The 20,559-nt window shown below is 43.8% G+C and overlaps 1 protein-coding gene across 1 annotated transcript in view; it reads left to right on the top strand.

Moving 5' to 3' along the window:
• The window catches only part of LOC119652434 (FERM domain-containing protein 8), a 386,591-nt gene that overhangs the window by 330,799 nt on the left and 35,233 nt on the right, over positions 1 to 20,559 (top strand). Inside the window, exon 10 of the mRNA XM_038056575.1 lies at positions 14,852 to 15,008. Within this exon, the coding sequence (XP_037912503.1) occupies positions 14,852 to 15,008 (157 nt within the window). The remainder of the gene's footprint in view (positions 1 to 14,851; positions 15,009 to 20,559) is intronic.

The raw sequence follows: 20,559 nt of genomic DNA, 5'->3' as shown, positions 1-20,559 counted from the left end.
CATCGAAAAATCTGTGCACTCTCTACCTTCATTCTACGCATCCTCTTTCTGGCTGCCCAAACGCATTTCTTCAGTCCTCCTCCAGACCGACTGAATCCTTCCCTCAATTTCCAAGCTTCCCAAATGGTTTGGAGCCAAAGATTTTCTCTTTCAATGCCATTTTGGGTATTTCGTCTCGTCCATTCTTTGAATGTGGCCCAATTATTCGAGGTTCTGCAATTTTATCATCTTGGAGACGTCCATTTTATCATCTTAGAAACTTCCATATATTCTAGGTGGTATAAGTACGTGTTTCGCCTGAGTCAATGGCTAAGTTTCACATACGTAGCAGAGCATAGGTCTGATAATCGTTTTATAGACACGAAGCATGGTTTTCCTGTGCACATATTTAGACTTAACGATGGGGAGGAACGAGTCTTTCTTTTCTTCAGGCTTTGTTCCGTTCAGATTCCGGGCCGGCTTATTTGGATGGGTTTTATTCAAAGGCCTGTTCTCGATAAAGCCCCAACGCTTTCAAATCACCGTCCAACGTATGAAGCCATTTTTGTTTCGGCTGGCCTTTTGGTCGTTTCCCATCAAATTTGATGTTCAAATCAATCTTGGCGAGTGATTTCTCCCCAGTGCGAATCACATCTCCACTCCATCGAAGACACCTCTTTCGCAATTTCTCCACGATCCATGTAACGCTATATCGATTGTGAATGTCTTCATATTGGATGTAAACATGGCGTGTCGCGTCACTGGTCTAACGTAACGTCTTCATCTCCATTACCACGAGGCACCGTTCATTGTCTTTTATAGTCAACCAACACACATAATCAGAGGGCCACGGGGTGAACGAGTGGTAAATTTTTGGATTCAAGATTTGGATTTATTCTAAGATCGAGTTGTATTAGGCGATCATTCCAATTTTTGAACAAATTACTCTAAATCAGCTTTCTTTCTCGGCGACAGAACATTGTTTTCGTATCGCAACAGAGCAATTTACCTCACCATGAGTTCCCGTGACACTAGGTGTTGCCGCAAATCATACCAAATGAGTTTCTATGGCCCTAGAGCTCCACGTTCAATATGTTGCAGCGTGCAGTGCCGTCAGACTATGTGGGTCCGAATGCTGGACAGAAATACCTCGAGAAATTTGGGCATCCCCCACGGACTATGTCACACGCAAGCTGAACTTCACGAGAAACTTTGCTGTGGACCTTCCAACCAGGGCAAAGTGGAAGACCGGCGCCGTGTTGCAAGACTATGACACAGTATTCTTTACGGACGGATCAAAAATTGAGTCGGCGTGGGGGTTTTCTTGAATATACACGGTGTATCCAAGTCGTTTGGTCTCCCGGGTTTCGCCAGTGTATTCCAGGCGGAAGTACTGACGATATTGGAAGTCTGTCGATGGCTGGAGCGTGATTCGAGCCCCAAGCGTAACATAGCCATTCTGACCGACAGCCAAGCGGCCGTCAAGGCCTTGTACTCAACGACAACATCTTCCCAGCTGGTGGGGCAGTGCAGAAACGCGCTCAACCATCTGGGCGGCACGCTCAAGGTCACTCTTCTCTCGGTTCCCGGGCATAGGAACATAGAGGGGAATGAGCGGGTTGGCGGATTGGCCAGGCAAGGCTCTGTTCTTGGCAGTCCCTCGGCGAATACAGTCGGTGTTCCGCTGGCAGCTGTCGGGGGTCGAGTCTACTCGCACTACGTAGCAGCCGCGGGCCTGAGATGGCAAAGGCTTACAAGCTGTGTCAAGTCAAGGAGAATTTGGCCCGCTTATAACATAGCCCGATCACGAGAGCTCCTGTGCCAGACGCGTGCAAATGCATTCAAGATTACGGCAACTGCACGGGGCACTGGCCCATAGGGGACCATGCTACTAGGCTCGGCATACCCTACAACTCGCATTGCCGAAGCTGCGGAGAAGGAAATGAAACCCTTATGCACTTTCTCTGTGATTGCCCGGCTCTGGCTAGAGTCAGGCTACGGACAATGGGTAAACCATTCTTTGGGGGCCTCAGTGAGATTCCTAGCTCCAGGGTGGGGGAGCTGCTTTCTTTCGTGAATGCTACGGGTTGGCCATGAAGTTCCGAGTTGGCTGGACTCTGCCTCCCTGCTCCCATAACAACAGTCACGGTCTTAGGAGTTTATGGCATCAAAACGGCGCACCAAAGCGCTAATTGGACTCCTCGGAGCGGCCACTGATACCTACTTACCTACCCATAGCACGTGGTAAAATACTGCTCTATATCCAGAAATTCAATATAGAAAGGATGCTTCTCATCGAATTCCCCCATAAACAGCCGCGTAGTGGGTATTGCGTCAGTACTTCCGCATTTTTTGGCTGTGTTCTTTGACAATGTCGTGAATAGAGATGATAACAGTGCATTCAAAAAGACTTCATGGTATGGAGCTGCAACTGGATCAGAGGGTAATTTGAACATTCTGCTGGACTTTCCTTCTTTTTCTTCTTCTTTTAGAACGATCGTACTTTCTTGTCAGTCAGATGGAATTCTGTCCTCCTCAATATCCCGATTGCTGTGTCCTAGCCTTTCACCTTCCAGAACTCAACTGGGATATCATCAGGTTGCTTTCCACGATTTCATGCGTTTGATTGTTTCCTCGACTTCAGTCTCATTTACCGGTGGAGTTGGTCCAAATTTCGGCGGGGCTTTTGCAAGCTGAGGATTTGTCTACTCAAAATTTTCCCGCCATTTGCCGGTGAGCAAACTATCGTTCTTGTCAAATCGATAGAGATTTATTTATCGTAAAGATCTTTATAATGGACGCTTTGGCAGGGCACCATCGAGTTTCTTGTAGAGCACAAATATCAGTACACGTCTTCCGAGTTTGTCCATCTTTCCAAAGAGGGTACAAATGTTAAGCATGCGGATGCTCATTTGGTTGTTTTAGGCGTACTGACGCCGTTCATCCCTTAAGGTCTCTTGCTCATTTGTCGACAAGACGGATGTATCGTCTTGGCTAGTGCAAAATCTGCTAACTTGTCCGGACGAAATCATCTAAAACAGATTGGGTGGAAATATTTTCTCTCGGATCCTAGTTACAACTCATCCGATTATGATCTCTCCCAACTTCCAACAAATTGTTTGACCAAACAGCGTGATGATTTGGTTTACTTGTCATTGTATGCTTTTCGCAAATTTTTTGTTGCGTCGAAACTCCCGTTTGGGACTCGAGCATTTACCCCTACATCCCTTCCTACGCCATACTCTCGTCGAAGCCTCTCAACTCTATTGCTATCTGGTTGGCCAATTGGTTCGCCATATCTCCTTTTCTAAAATTAACCAGGAAGCGTTCTTTCGTTTTGCGTCTTCCGAAGTTCCAGGAGAAGTTCTGTCTTCTGTGTTCTTCTAATACTCGTGACATTGTCACCTAGGCCACTTTACACCCAACATTCTTTTCGCATCAGTTCCTAAAGTTTCTGATCACTATCTTAATGTTTTCAGATGGCTCAAGTGGTTAGAACACTGGACTGCCGTAGCGAGCGGAGAGCACTGGACTGCTATTATTATTATTATCTTAATGTAGCTGTGAACACTGTGATTCGACTGGGAAATTCATAGAGAATATTGAATTTATTACCAATCTCCTACAAGCGGTTTTCCACGATCGGTACTCTCACTAGCACCGCATCATTTCTCTCATCGTTAGCATCCGCCACTTCCTCACTGTCGTGTCCAGTGCAGCTGTCACTACTATCAATCCTTGGTCCTCCATCCGTCTAACCTAAGTGGAGAGTATACTAATGGATAAAGGTCTGTCTTTTCCTCCTTATGGCTTGTTGAAGTTTTTACTGCGGTGGCTAATTAATCAGCCAAAACAGCGCCAATATTTTCTCCGTTTTCCAATGTTAATGGTAGTTCGTATCTTACGTCGACTAGTTGCCCGAGATTCTGGTACACGTTATACGTTAGTCTTTTGTACCATAGCAAGTTCCATTCCTTTCCCTCTTCGGGTTCCCCACCTACCAAACAGGAGATGAACGTCCCGTAGGCATTTAGAAATAGTTCACCTTGCAGATTTCCTAAGTTAGCTACGCTAAACCGCGGTTAACGTGTTGAATTCCAAAACCCGCAGGAGAGATTCATCCTAACCAGTCGCAGTCCTATTCGGGCATTACACATGCGGGAAGTTCAAGGCGATACTATACCCCTTGCGTCAGCAACTAGAGCGTAGATTTTTTAGTTTACTTACTTGGTTACCCGTCCTATACCCATTTTTGTCTATGGATGGGCGTTCTCCTTACACCTACCTGACCCCCGCAAAAACATTCCCGTGCACCACCGAGGGTTTCTCTATCCGAACGAAGATGGGAAATCCTGCAACTCGTGGCGAGACTGCTCGACCACAGTGAATTGGCGGACGTCAAAATGGACCCTGCGCTCAAGCTTCCTTCTAGCGCCGTCTGTCTCCTGGAAGAAAGGCTTCAGCGTGTTCAAGGAGATCATCTTGGATCATTAGCGTACAGACTGAGTGAGCTTACTCTCCACGTTCAAGGATCTTGTAGGGGCCCTCATATAGTGGCATTTAAATCCTAGGAGCTTTCCGAGCCTCGAGAGGAGAGAAGATTCGAATTGCATTCCCTGGTCAGGGATTACGGCGGGAAAGCCAACGCGCGGGTTCCACTCTCGACAGAGAGTCTCAGTGCATGACTGTGTTGTGATGTTCTCAGAGCCACCGCGTAAACCGATCAATGATCGTTGGACAATACTTGTACTTAGTTGAATAGAAAACTTTACCGGATACATGTCGAAAGCCCGAAACTGACTAATGAAGACTAAGTGTCGAAGTTAGAAAAGAAACGCTTGGTGGGTCTTCTTTTTTAATGCAATAGTTAGAGGCTTACGGTTCGTGAACACGGTAAACCGTTTGCCTTCGAAGGAAACCAGAAGTGTTTGATGCTAAGATGCGCAGTCAATAATTCATGATCGTAGAGGGTGTAACACCATAGAGCAGGATTCAACTATTTCGCAAAGAAACCCAATGGCTGCCAGCTGAGACATCGCGAAACATGGCTAGGGCTCTTGTTAAGGGAACGCCAGTATAGCGTCTACTAGCTGTTTGTAGTTTCCAATGCTTGGGCAGCTTCTGGACATCCACGATTCATTGATTTTAGGACCAGATGGTGAAGCATTAAGTAGGGTCTGGTGGTGAGCCGGTTTGGGTGGGAAACGACGGTAATAGTTTACTATGCCCAAGAACCTTCCAAGAACTTTCATCTTCTCAGGCAGCGAAAAAATCGCAATGGCTTGCACCTTGTCTGAGTCATCTTGCACGCCGTCAAGGGGAAAGAAATTTATCCTTCTGCGGAAGAAATCTGCATTTTTCAACTTTAAGAACTAAGTCATTGTCAAGGAATTGTTGAAAAATCGCTTCAAGATGTACCAAATGCTCACACTCGATGGAAGAGGCGACCAGAACATCATAGCAGTAGACGAAGCAGAAGTCCTAGCGTCATAGTACAGAATGAATGAATGTCTGGACCAAAAGTCATCCGTGTGAGCTTGAAGAATCTGAAAAGTGGATAAATTGCTATCTTTGGAATATCTTCCGGAGCTACAGGGATTTGGTGGCAGGCCTTGATGAGATATAACGTCGAGAAAACATGATAGGGGTCTGGAATCATCTGAGCATACAGGCGTTTATAATCTCCACGAGGTAGCAATTGGCCATTATGCTTAGAAACCAGATGGTGTGAAGATGACCAAAAGCTTTGGAAAAGTCTGCATCTTTTTTAGCTTTTGTCCCGTTCAGAAGTGGAGTCGGCTCGCCTTGATCTATTCCGCTGTTTTGCTCTGTAAACGACTTGATGGTCGCGCGGCTTCAAATCAATAAAATGAATAACCAGTCTATCAAACCACTGTTGTTTCGGTCGGCCTTTTGGTTTCCTCCCATCCACTTCGATGGTCAGACCAATCTTGGCGATTGAGTTCCCGTTAGTGCGAATTACATAATGAGGACCACGATCATGAATATTCTCACTTTGTGATCATGGCGTGTTACGCTACTTGTTCAACGCAACTTGTGCATATGCCCTGCTAAATAAATTCGTTGAAGTCTCTCCGGGCAATAGTGAGCAGCTGGGGTGGTAAGGGATGCACCTTCGAGAAGTAAGAAGTAAGAGCTCTAACACACTTCAAGGCCCTGTTCCATTTCGATTGTTGCGCCAACGATTATTATTTTGGAGAAGTGATCCATTCAGATCGACAACGTCCTAAAAACGATAGGTATGGTGTTATTTGCGTAGGTTGAAATTTTCCCTGACCACTTAAGGGAGGAAGTCTACTCCTAACATGGGAAAACTGTTGTCAGCCAAAATGAAGCGTTTCGAAAAAGTCCGTCCCAAGCTAAGACTCGCGTCTACTTGCCTGTAGCCGTAAGTTGTGATGGGCGTGGAGTTTGCTACCGTTAATTTCAACTACTGAGGGAATAGTTTGCTGGGTCTGAAGACGGGGAGGCTCGAAACTTTTGTGCCACCAGAAAATTACGCCTCCGGGTCGTACATTATTAGGCGACGTGTTGCTGCGCTCCAGGTAAACGTCACCGCGTCCCCCAGCGAACTGAGTTTTTTTGGTGTCGGAAGATGAACTGTTAAACTTTGCAGAAAAATAAACGATAGTATGGAAAATAATTTGTTTGAAATCGTACTATTATTATCAAAGTTAAAGTAAACCTAAATTGTCTTTTTCAAGTGAAATTACTGCACCATAAGACATAACATGTTAGTAGTCCTTTGGAATGGTTAGTCAGGTGAACTCAACGCATGTGGTGTGACAAATGCTGCGAGTCCTGAGTCTGCATTCACTTGATGACCACTTGCTAAGCAACTTACGTCCTCTCTTGTAGTTCAAGGACTCTCTCTTTTTGAGGTAAATATTCAAGTTTCAAAAAAATTTCACTGACGGTTTCGTCCAGACAGAGGCAACTCATCAGACGTTGTCTCACCTCTGATTTGGGAACAGCGTGACCGAAAGGGGCGACAGATGGTAATCGCCCCATTTATTTATAATCGCGCATCTTCAACAAAAAAATCACTTCGACCTAGTTTGGATCTAAACATACGACGGATTTAACTCTCACTTATGTCGTGTCTGCGATTTTACAATATATAAATGAAGCGATTGCCACCTGCCACCACTTTCGGTACCGTTGCTCCCATGGTAGAGGTGAGGGAGCGTCTGATAAGTTGCCTCTGCTTGGACGAAACGTCAGTCAACTTTTTTAGAAACTTCAGTATTTAACTCAAAAAGAGAGGGTCCTTGGACCACAAGAGAATATATAAGCTGGTTCCTAAGTGGTCCTGTCGGTCATCAAGTGAATTAGGACTCCCAGCATCCTCAACAAAAAATATAGAATTTTCGATCGAAATCTATTTCTTTTGAAATTTAAGAACAAAGCCTTTGTTGGAATGCATATTTTCCTATACAGAGTTACAAATATCATACCTTCCAAATCCAATGACTAGAACTTGACTTTTATTAAACTTAGATGTCCCTTACGAATCCTTTGACAATGAAGACTGTTAGTCTTTCCCAATTATTCTGATTCAAACATATCGGAGTCCGCAAATGAACACTGCTTTCGGTCAATCAGATTGAGTTCATGGTTTTGAATTGTAATATGGAAGAGTACATGCCGTATTTATGAAATATCCTTGACAAAGTTCAGAAACAATAAAGGAACTATGAAGTGAAAAGCTTTCCATTTGAGACGAAGAAGAGGGAGATGCTGATAAGATACAGATACAGATATTGTAAGTGCTTGCTTCATAGGGCCTCAAAAGAACTGCAAAGTTAATGCGAATTGCCTAGGCCCATCAAGGACTCTAAATTATGTAAAACAATTCTTCATTGATATGTACAACCATTTTGGAATATTATGAGGATGCGCATCCTATTGGCAATATTGCGGATATATTTTCTCCGAAAATCGTTATCTATTTCCATCATAGTAGCCTCCTATACCCCAGACACTTGGTTTACTTTTCGGTCTATGTACGTAATTCCAAAGTGGCTGAAGTAAGAAGGATTGCTCCTTGCAAAGGTACGAAGTTGCGATGGAAATTCGCTAGTAGCTTAATATGGGAATTCCATCCCATGCCGATAAGACCTTCCTAAGCTCACTTTGTATGGGCATTAAAAATGATTGGTACAGGGTGTTTGATGAATATGGAAATATGTGCTGCTGCGGGAATCAACAAAAGGGCATCGTAAAAAGGAGTTACGTTGTGAATGGAGGCAAGAGATGCTTCGTTCCAGGTGAAAATGTTTATTGGATTAACCCGGATATAGGAGAATAAATAATGGAAAGAAAGACAGAATAATTACTGGGGCTTAACGACTTGTTTATGAGTAAGGTCTAACTACCCCGGATATTTCTGAAAGGTAATAATCATGAAAAATACTTGTTATCGACATATTGGCTGCCCATCAATAACGTATCTTCGACAATACTTTTGTAGGATGTGTGTGTGCTAAAGATAAAGCCAACCACGCGTCCTTTTTGTTTCGAGTTGTCTATAATTCACAATCGATTCTGTTACCACATCACCTATATCCCATACCTGTTTCTTCAAAAACTATTCGGCAATCCTTCTTGGGCCGAACATAAATCCCTAAATATAAGGAAAGCTTCATAATGCTAGATCTGAAATCCTTTGCCCACCGATAGGCGTCCTTCCTTTTCCATATACATATTGCACGAGTATATCATCACTCCCATCTATATTCTTTCCCCAAGGTGGGTCGACGAAAATGGGAAAATAACATCGGAGTATGGAGGTGTTGAAGAAACTTCTATTTGTGGATTGGAATTTTGCTTTTCTGAGAAATTTGTCTGTTCGCGGGAGCAATTTATCTAAAGATGTTTACTTTATGTGTCACCTGGTCTACGGTTAGAGAAAGTGTTACGACTGCCTTTTGTCTCTGGGGTATAAGGCTCTATCGTAATAATGATACTGCTACGTGGATTAGACAGATGTTCATCAACCAAATTGAATGGAAGGTTTGGATCGAAAGGATTAATTCGGTAGTGCTCGTTGTCAGAAAATGTATTGTTGACTTAAGGTAGCAGAGCATTATTAGGATTTACAGTTTAGATAATTGAGTTGGTATTATTCATGATTCAGGTTTATTAAATTCTGTTGGGTGATTATTGTTGGGTCTCTCTTTGTCTCTTTGGTACATTATTCACATTTTTTATATAGTACAATCTAATCTTTTGAAAGAACTCTTCGAAGCATTAAGGCTGTATCAATTTGAAATTTTAGATTTTATCGAGTGACATATTTTGTTACCTTCCTCAAAGTTGCGGCTATCACAGGAGTTAACAGCACCACCATCATCATCATCAACGGCGCAATAACGGGTATCCGGTCTAGGCATGCCTTAATAAGGAACTCCAGACATCCCGATTTTGCGCCGAGGTCCACCAATTCGATATCCCTAAAAGCTGTCTGGCGTCCTGACCTACGCCATCGGTCCACCTTAGGCAGGGTCTGCCTCGTCTTCTGTTTCTACCATAGATATTGCCCTTATAGACTTTCCGTGTGGGATCATCCTCATCCATACGGATTAAGTGACCCGGCCACCGTAACCTATTGAGCCAGATTTTATCCACAGCCGGATGGTCATGGTATCGCTCCTAGATTTCGTCATTGTGTAGGCTACGGAATCGTCCATCCTCATGTAGGGGGCCAAACATTTTTCGGAGGATTCTTCTCTCGAACGCGGCCAAGAGTTCACAATTCTTCTTGCTAAGAACCCAAGTCTGCGCGGAATACATGAGGACTGACAAGATCATTATCTTGTACAGTAAGAGCTTTGACCCTATGGTGACACGTTTCGAGCGGAACAGTTTTTGTAAACTGAAATAGGCAGCAGCACCACGCTCCGCATAAATGAATATTGAGGAAATTTAACGTGAGTGCCTGCCATGTAGGCATATTCCCACCGTCCTCTTTCAACACCGATTTATTTGGAGACCACAATCAGAGCCCTGCCTTAACTAGCATTGCGGCACTGGTTTATACTGAGAACAGGCTCAGCATTTTTATCAGTGGTTGCGAGGCTCATCTATGCCTTCTGCCACAATTAGGGGTACGGTACCCAAGCTGTATATAGCGACTCATCGCTCTGCCCGCAATATTTCACAAACACCAAAAAAACTCCCACAAGGGGGCAACAGCAAATTGCCGCGTCAAAAGCACATCTCTAGGAATATTCCCTTCAGGACATGCTATGATAGGGCAATCCGCGTTCCCATGATATCAGGTTAACCTCCGGTCAAGCTTCCTGCAAAGAGGCTCCTCGCCTCCTCGGAGGGCAATCCGGGTTCCCGTGATACCAGCTTAACCTCCGGTCAGGCTTCGTGGAAAGAGCCGCGTCGCCTCCAAAGGCTTGACTGGAGACAGCTCCTGCGGGGAAATCTTTCGACCAGTTAATTATCGGCCTGCGTACAACACAACACGAAAGACATGATAAGATAACACTAGCACAAAACTCACGGAACTTGAAGCTGTCTACCACGACCACAATGACCCTTCACCAATCATACTGCAGATGAATCAGCGTCGAAGAACTCCTTTCATCACACCCCTATGAGGTCTGATAAAAAATTTCCACTTTTTAAATTGCTCGCCTTGACGTTAACGTTGACAGCTTGTGCCCTACAAGGTCATTTTTAAGCAGGAACCTACCTGAGTAATCTCCATTTTGTTTTGTTGCTCTAGTCGTCTCCAAAGCGATTGTTCAGCTGTTTTTTTTATGTTTTGCGTGTTCGACAGGAGGAGCAAATTTGGCGTAAAATTAGACAAATCATTCACGGCAATTTTTCAAATGCTGTAGTAAGGCTTTGGTGATGAAGAGATGAGTCGTTTACGGTGCCATGAATGGTTTAAACGGTTCAAGGAAGGCAGAACGTCAACGGAAGATGACCCACGTTCAGGAAGGGCTTCAACATTAATTGATGACTTTCATGTGGCCAAGGTGCATGCCTTTGTGCGTTCCAATCGTCATTTGGCGATTCGAGAGATGACAGACGAGTGCAACATCTCATTTGGGTCAAGTTTGGAAATTTTGACCCAAAACTTGAAGATAAGAAGGGTTGCAGCCAAGTTTATTTCACAAGTGATAACAGAGGATCAAAAAGCGCATCGCCTGGAGGTTTGTCATTAGCTCTTGGAAATGCCCAATGCTAGTGGAATCTTCTTGAAAATCATTATTGCATGTCGCAAGTCTTGGGTTTATGGCTACGACGTGGAAACCAAAGACGTCCCAGTGAAAGTAAAAAAATTCACCAAGACCAAAAAAAGTTCGCCTAGTTTTCTTCGATTCGAAGGCTGTCATCCATCATGAATTCCTTCCACAAGTTGAGACAATCAATCGTGATCGATACCTCCAAACAATGAGAACTTTACGCCGAAAAAATCGTCGGAAGAGGCCAGAATTGTGGACAACAGGCGAGTGGTTTTCCATCATGACAATGGACCTTGTTATACCGCACTTCTCATTCGCGTTTTTTTTGCCAAAAACTCGATGAGAACCCATCCCCGTCCACCCTATTCTCCTGCTCGGGCTGAACATGAATCATGAATCAGAGTTTTGGAGATGCATGGTGAAAGCACTGCTCTGAATAGTATATGTCCCTCACACAGGACAACTCTGACTAGAGGCAACATTCCGCGAGAAGAAAATCTACCTTCAGTAGCCCTATATTTCACGTACTCATATGTAAACCGAACTTTTCGACTTTCGCTCCACTTAAGTGGCAGTCAGTTTGCAAGAAAGTTACGACTTATCCCTCAAGATCCTGCAAGCCCTGGCATGTCTCCTCTAAATCATGAGGAGGAACTCTTAACAATACCTTCCTGTAAGCAGTTTCTTTAAGAGCACCATCATCGCAAATTCATACTCAGGGGATCCGTAAGTAAAGCAAGCTAGATATTGCCCTTATAGACGTTCCGGGCTGGATCATCCTCATCCATACGGATTAAGTGACCCGGCCACCGTAACCTATTGAGCCGGAATCCACAACCGGACGGTAGTGGTATCGCTCATAGATTTCCTCGTTATGTAGGTTACGGAATCGTTCATCCTCATATAGGGGCCAAAAATTCTTCGGAGGGTTCTTCTCTCGAACGCCGCCAAGAGTTCGCAATTTTTTTTGCTAAGAACCCAAGTCTCCGAGGAATACATTAGGATTGGTAAGATCATAGTCTTGTACAGTAAGAACTTTGACCCTATGGTGAGACGTTTCGAGCGGAACAGTTTTTGTAAGTTGAAATAGACTCTGTTGGCTGCCAACAACCGTGTGCGGATTTCATCATCGTAGCTGTTATCGGTTGGGATTTTCGACCCTAGATAGGAGAAATTATTAACGGTCACAAAGTTGTAGTCTCCTATCTTTACTTTTCCCATTTGATCAGTGCGGTTTGATGTTGTCGGTTGGTTGGTTTTTGGTGCTAACGTTGCCACCATATATTGTATTTTGCCTTGGCTTCATTGATGTGCAGCCCAAGAACTTGCGCCGCCTGCTCGATCTGGATGAAGGCAGTTTCTACGTCTCGGGTCGTTTTTCCCATGATGTCGATATCGTCAGCATAGGCCAGTAGTTGGGTGGACTTAAAGAGGATCGTACCCCTCGCATTTACCATATCACGGATCATTTTCTCCAGGGCCAGGTTAAAGAGGACGCATGACAGGGCATCCCCTTGTCTTAGACCGTTGTTGATGTTGAACGGTCTCGAGAGTGATACTGTTGCTTTTATCTGGCCTCGGACATTGGTCTCGGTTAACCTAGCCAGTCTTACTAATTTCGTCGGGATACCGAATTCTCCGATGGCCGTGTACAGCTTTACCCTAGCTATGCTATCTTAGGCTGCCTTAAAGTCGATGAAAAAGTGGTGGAGGAATTGATGTCCATATTCCAACAGTTATTCTGTTCCTGATTTGCCTGGAGTGAAACCTCTTTGGTGTGGGCCATTTTTGTTCTGGGCGTATGGGGCTATCCGACCAAGCAAGATAGCGGACAATTTCTTATAGATGTACTCAGCAATGTAGTACTACTATAATCGCTGCACCGCGTGATATCCCCCTTTTGATGTATAGGACAGATAATGCCTCGTTGCCAGTCGTCAGGCATTAATTCGCGGTCCCACATCTTGAGCAAAATTGGGTGAACCATTTGGTGCAATTGGTTGCCTCCATATTTAACCAATTCGGGTGTAATTTTATCAGCTCCTGGCGACTTATGATTTTTAAGCCGATGCTGCAATCCATCGGGATCGTTCTCGGGATTGTTTCTTCAATACTTGGTGGTGAAAGTATTTGTCCGTCGTATTCAGTGGGCGGGACCTCCAATTCGATATTCTGATTGTTCAGCAGTTCATAAAAGTACCCAACCCATCGCCCCAATATGTCTCAGCAGGATGAGCATCAAGGTGTATAAGACTTCATCCTGCTGACTTGTTGGTAAAACTTCCTCGCCTGGTGCGGTTGCTCCCTGTACTTTTCTATGATAGTTCACAGACTTGTTGGTTCTCCCTGGTTTCCTTTTTCTGCCTGTGAAGTTCTTCTTCGCTTTCCGCTCACCGAAGTTTGTAATAAGTCTAAGCGCGTGCCTGCGTCCTTTGAGAATGCAACATTACTCGGTATCCAGCATTCTTCCGTTCCGTTGCTAGCTTATATTCATCGTGAAACCGATTCTTTTTGCGGCTGGGGCCAAGTATATTTGTGGCCATATCAATGATAACGTTCTTCAGGTGGTTGGGAAGATCATTTGTTGATGCTTCTTCTCCAGGGCAAATGCGGTTATTGTGGAATCCATTTCCCCCTTGTAGGTGTTGCGGAGGGCTGTGTTGTGGATGATTTCAGTGTTAACTCTCATCAGATTGTCACAGGGAATCCTGGGTGGTGGTGTTGTTGGAGCTAGGAGCAACATGCCAACGGGAGCCTGCAATGCAATGCAATTCATAATTTTAAATTTGTGATACTTCAATATGAAGGTTCAAAGTTCAAGGCCGGAGAGAGGAAATCAAGGCCCTAGCTGAAAATTATTTGCGTCTGGGGTAAAATTATACTGGCCCCATATTATCTCGTTTTTCATTGAAATTCTCTATTTCTGGCTCTTGATAAAAGTCCGGACCCAGGGAAATCCACATTTTCCTGCATCTCCCATCAGACCTGCGGAGGTTTGACACATTTTCCAAAACCTGATCTGAAAATTCTTCTTCGCTGAGCTGGAATGATTTGTAATATATGTATATACTAGATATGTATGTATCCTTTAAAGCTAAATCACACAGTCGATATAAGTAAGCTTGGTAGCTGCTACGATAAATTTTCGTCATCCAAACCCTTAAGAGGAAAAGCTCCATATTTTTAACAATCTGTATACCAGAATATTTTGCCTAAATATGGTATATGCAGTGTGTCTAATCCCAACGAATTTTAGCGTTCCAATGTTTCTCTTGAAAAAACGCTATATTTTACTCTCTATGAAAGCTGGAATGAGTTTTTAGACAGATTACGTGGTAAGTATACTTTCCACTGCAACAGCTCTCGAAAATTGCCTGAATTCGAAGCCCTATAACTCTGTGTAAAGTCTAGATTTTTTTTAAGCGCCACACAATGTTAATTGCTATTTGTTCAAATGTCCATGGTAAGTCCGTGCTCACGAGATATTTCCATTTTAGTATCTAAAACTCTTTTGTGTAATGTTTGCTTTCCTCCTACAGTTGACAATTTTTCGTCCCTAACTCTCTAATCGATTCAATTTCCTTCTCTATTTTTTTTTCTTGCATCACTGCCTACTGTACCACGGATGCTGTGCAATTTTACAGTTCGATGCGGTGGAAAATGGCATAGCGGTATCGAAACTAATGCAAATATTCTCACGACAAGCAGCCATGATGGATGCCTTAATAGCACATTTTGCAGACCAAATGCGACGACGACGTGAAGGAGCTGACGGACAGCCAGCAGAGCACATACACGATGGTAAGTAAATTTCACTGAAAATATTCCTTAGACATATGTACATATATAGCTATGTATTATAGAAGGAATGTCCTTGCAGGTATGATTTTGAACAACCAATGACGAAAAAAAATGTTTACATTTTCTATTTTGGGAGAATGCTTTTTCCTGTCTTATTTCCATTTGATTGAAAGAAACACAGAAACGTACAGAGAAATCTACTAGGACGTATTGGAAATTTAGGGGGTCTTTGGCTGCCGTGATATCTACGGGAAATAGATGGAGGTTATGCGACCTCCATGTAATAAAAGTAAATGCGTAGTTGGAACATCATCGTTATAGGTTTTCATCCCCCGTATGTATGCCGTAAAAAAGATTTCTAGGAAACTGTCTTGCGTCAACGTCATTCATTTCGATATCACAGTATTCAAAGGAAATTTTATTATTGCTAGCAAATCCTATCTATCCTTATGAAGGGGCTTGATTTTGGAAATTCACGTTAAGTACCAAATTTGCCTCTGAAAATCCTCCTTTATTTTCGGTACATAACTAGCTGTTGGAAATGATCCTGCTTCTTCTTCGCTCGGCTTGGCTCGTCAGGATATAGCTCATTACTTCTCATGGCTATAAGCATGATTCGGATGGAGTGATTCGGTCAGCTATTGACTTTATTCCAAACGACTTGAATATTTAGGCGAATCATAGCTGCTGAGTTACCATCAGCTCAGATAACGTCACTTACTATCGAATGCATTTCTCGTGCAATTTCACGAAGATGATATTGATCGCGGATGTCTTCATTTCAGATGTAATCGTAGCGAGTTATCCTATTGATCTTGCACATCTTCGCCGTCCGCGAGGCAGGGTTCATTGTCTTTGCTGGTTGCATATCCCTCGGAAACCAAATACCTCAACCAAACAGACATCCCTCGATAAACTAAACAACCCTGTGGTAAATGTGGGGTTTGAGACATTCGATGATATACCCATCGCGAAGGATACCGATTCCTCCTTCAGATTGAAGTGACTTGTGAAACAGTTTGATGGAGCAGTACATGATTGGAAGAAAACAGCTGTGGCTCAGTTCTGGGCAGCTGGCTGTCACTGGTAGTGATCATACAAAACTTCGTAAATGTGGTAGATAGAAGTCCGATATGTGGGGATGCAAAATGGCTATTGATCATAGGAAAAAGCCAATATTTTTTTTAACAGACGCGTGTTAGCGGCAATGCCACACAATTCACTTGGCATTTTGTAAGCTTTACAGTTTATTGAACATCAGTCAATGTCTCTGCGACATCCACAATGAAAATCAAAAGTAAAAATATGGAATGCATTCATCTGCAGGGTGATGTCTTTTCTGAAATTACTTTGAGAACAGGGGGACTCTCGCTCTGAAACAGACTACCGAAGAAAATATCCTTCCCTGCCTATATGATCCTAACCTGGAAATGTTTGGTATATTGCATCGGATTGGAGCTACTCACCTTATCAGCACCCAACCCGTAGTTGAAGAAGCCTCCATATCCTGCCATTCCTCTTATTGCTCTGTATTATTTCTTTGCCTTAAGAATCTGAACCATAGCGTTCAAACATACCTGACCCCTCCAACGAAGAAGTGCTGGCGATTATGCTCCCACCTTCTGTAGAAGAACAAAGTATGGTAGGCATCATGAGTCACCCCTCGCAATAAATGCAGTCGGGTAACGGTGGTTTCTCGAGTTTATGCAGGTTGCACCGAAAATACTTGTACCCACTGAGTAACTGGGCGCATAAATAATAGCACCTTCGACTGAATTACGGTCGAATGTTTCTGTTGAATGCTGCGGTCCATCTATTCATTGCTTTGTTCTAAGAACAGTGGTGTCATGCGCTGAGAGAACTCTTTTCTAAAACGATTGCTTTCTTATCCTGCTAACTTTTTTTGAGGTATATAGAAGTCCTTTTCGTAGTGTACAGAACGGTCGGAATAACTCCTAGTAAGTACTGAGGTGAATCTCTCTTTGGTCCGGAAGACCGTCTCGGCTTTTTCACAGCTAGGAAAAATCCGCGTCCAGTTAGCTCTCAGCTGACTAGCAATATCACCATTGTCAGTGTAGGCTCGACTTGTTCAGCCTAAAGTACAGCGGCTAATGTCAAAACACTATGAGTCGCGACAGACTATCAGATAAGGCATTCCTAAGATCTCGACTAATTATAGATTCTTAAGCTGCCTAACCTTCATTGTCTATTGCTCTTCCGGACACCGTATCTTGTGTAGTCCATCAATGTCCAGAAAATGTAGCTTAAAACCATTTTGCCACGCACCATATTGACCCACCTCACGGACTGAAAATGTTCCTTTCGTCTAGCGTTACAAGCAGCGCTACCAATCGACAAATGATGGTTGCATGTGTCAGCTTTTCTGATCGCTTGGAACACTTTCTCGATCGTATCTATTATGAAATGTCTCGCTCGTGGTTTCCACACTGCTAGCAACATGTCTAGGGAATTGCGGTTGCACTGCATCCTAAAAAAAGTACCGTGTTTCTATGTTGGTTTTTGCATACTTGTTAACCATAGTATGTCGATAAATCCTGTAACTGACAGGTAATTTAGGATGCTTCCTGCTTCTAGGTGTTTCGGCCTAACATCTGGTATCAAATATTCTTCCAGGTACCTAACCTACTTTGCATAAGTGGTTGATAATTTCACAGAATATGCATGTGTCTCTTCCCGCAGAGTCCATAGTCAATTTTCGCAGATATCCTAACCTTCCCACCTGAAATGAACCCTGAATATTCGCACTATAATCCTAAGACGCTTTTTGGCTAGGTTTAGACCATCTTGCAAGCGCTTTGGTTCATATTTCCTATGAACTATACTATGCCAGCAAGAACAGGGAGTGAAAGCAGGAGTAAAACCGGTGTAATGACAGCAGATCAAACAAATAAAGGTATTCGGTCTAATGTAATTCTTGTAGATCATATAGTATAGTTCCTTCAAGGGGACGATACGATGAAGGCAACTAAGGATTTGCTTTGCCTCGGATCATCGGCAGGGGGCGCTTTTTAGAGGCAGGCAAAAGCAGCCGCTGGCACAAACTTCAACTTTTCACCGGTAGTACCGGTAGTACGTCCTTATTAGCCGATCAGATCGTCAGACAAGACGACCTGTAGGATTAACTTTTGGGTAACAAACTTATTCATATCACTAGATATATCATCTGACCCACTTACGCACTGTGTAATCCGCGAAAGTCAATTCATCCACAAATGGGTAATTTTAGTTGTTCACCGCACAGTCACCTTCCGTGACGGAGTCATATATTTTGGCACTGAGACATCACAAGCCGCTGTGATAAAGATTGTCGTTGAATTCATTAGTGATTCATCAGCAGCTTTGCCGCTTTTGAGATACATAGCTACGGGGAATTTACCCATATCAACCTTACCGGTGTTTCAAATTGAAGAAAGCCTTATAAAGGAGAGCAAATTTGCTTGAAGGATAATAACTACACAATCAATGATATTTAAGACAATAATTCCCGTCTTGGCGGCTATCTCTGAGATTCGCTTCTCCCGGGAGTCTGACTGAGTCATATTGTACTCAAGCAGTTGGCGACTTTAATGCCAACTCAAACTAGGACTCCTTCTCCGCGTTTCGGATGTCATCGGATCATCCAGAGGGGAGGAGGTGCTTTCATCTGAAAACAAAGCATAGGCGAACTCGAAAGGTATCTCGAACCCAGATCAGCAGTGCCAGATATATCGAAATGCCACCTCGATTAGCTACTGTTTCGATACTACTCACTGAGGAGCAACCAATGAGCTCCTCTCGTTCTTGTGTGCGTGTTTCACCTATTCGCAACCAATTGGCGTAATTATGGATTTTTCGAAGGACCACCGCAAAAGAACTCTGATCGTTCAACTTGCTGAGAAAGGCCTCTAGTCTGCCTCACTGAATTCCTCTTGGGACATAACTGATACCAGATCTGACCCGTTTTTCATTCTCCCCAACCAACCAAGTAAACTCCATAAATGTTTTTTTCCTGGCAAAAATTTATCATGTAGTTCAGAGATCGTTCTTTCATTAACCTCAGCCTCGGAGGCGTCTTTTCCTTCTAGTCGCTAAAATTTTCGCTGTCCAGGGCCTAATGTAGCGGAGTAACCTCATTTGCAAAACGAGGACACTTATTTTTATTAAATCCACCACGAACTGACTACCTACCTCTACAAATCGGCCATCAAAACCGCCAAGAGGCGGTCTTGGTTAGACTATTGTCAGAACATCGCTCAGTAAGATTCCGTCCAAGGAACATAGGAGCCCGTCCTTTCTTAAAAATTCAGAAGGCTCCTGGACGGAAGCTGCTAGCTCAGACGCATTTTCCCGCCAGCGAGTAGGACTGTAAGTCAGAGCTTTGCTTGGAGAGTTGTGGAAAGTTGGCAGCCACCCCAGCCGTGGGAGGATCGGCTGGGCTATAAACAGCTTCTCTGCATATAAATTTCCAGTTCTGGATGGCGTAATCTCATTCATGCTACAGAAGCAGCAGGAAAGGGTTGCCGAGATTTACCGGAGCTGTATCTCTTTAGAATACGTACCACAGGCGCGTAGACGGGCACGTGGTTTTTATACCGAAAGCAGGCAGGTGCGGTTATGGATCTGCGAAGGATTTTAGACCAATCAGTCTCACCTCTTTCGTGTTGAAGACCCTAGATCGCGTCCTGGACATCCATTTGAGGACAATTACGAAAAGAACGGCTTTCTCTAAGTCCCACCACCTACCTCAAAGGGAAATCCCGAGAAACCGATAATTAGCACGGTTGAGCGGTCAATGCAGTACAAGCAGTATACTCTAGCTGCCTTCTTGAATATAGAGATAGCATTCAACAACGTTAGTACCACCGCCATCAAGGAAGCCTTGACCCGTATTGGTTTGGAGGGGTATTTTACGCATTGGATGCTATCCATGCTAAGAACAAGGATAATCTAATCGAATAAGGGAGGCAACCACTTGACCAGAGCTGTGTACAGAGGCATGCCGCAGGATGACACCATCTCTCTGGTGCGCTGGTAAATAGTGATGTATAGCCTTCTATACCTGCAAGAGAAGCTCCGTAAAGAATGGGGTCTCCGGCCGAGAATGGTTCTTTGAATATACACAGCTGTGGTGCGTCCAATCTTAACATACCACTCTCTTGTATGGTAGCGGGCTTTGAGCAAAATGTTCAACAGGATAAAGTTTAATAGGATTCAAAGAACTGCGTGTGCAAGTGTTCCCGAGGCTCTCTCAATGTACTGGTGCATCTCCTCCCCCTAGACCTCCACCTTAAATATGTTTTAGTTCGTCGTCAGTTTAGTTAAGTGTCGTCAGACTACGTGCCCGGATGTTGGACAACGAAGCCTTACGGCCACATTGTAACACCCTAGACGAAGTACCTTGGGAAATCTGGGCATTTCCCACTGGCTATGCCGCACGCAAGCTGAACTTCATAAGGAACTTTCGACTGTCGACTTTCCAACCAGGACAGAAGAGAAGAACGGTAGCGTATTGCAAGGGTATGACATAGTATTCTTCACCGGCGGATCAAAG

This window comes from Hermetia illucens, chromosome 3, assembly GCF_905115235.1.
Source record: "Hermetia illucens chromosome 3, iHerIll2.2.curated.20191125, whole genome shotgun sequence".
Lineage (NCBI taxonomy): Eukaryota > Metazoa > Arthropoda > Insecta > Diptera > Stratiomyidae > Hermetia > Hermetia illucens.
This window is presented reverse-complemented; position numbering and strand designations above follow the sequence as displayed.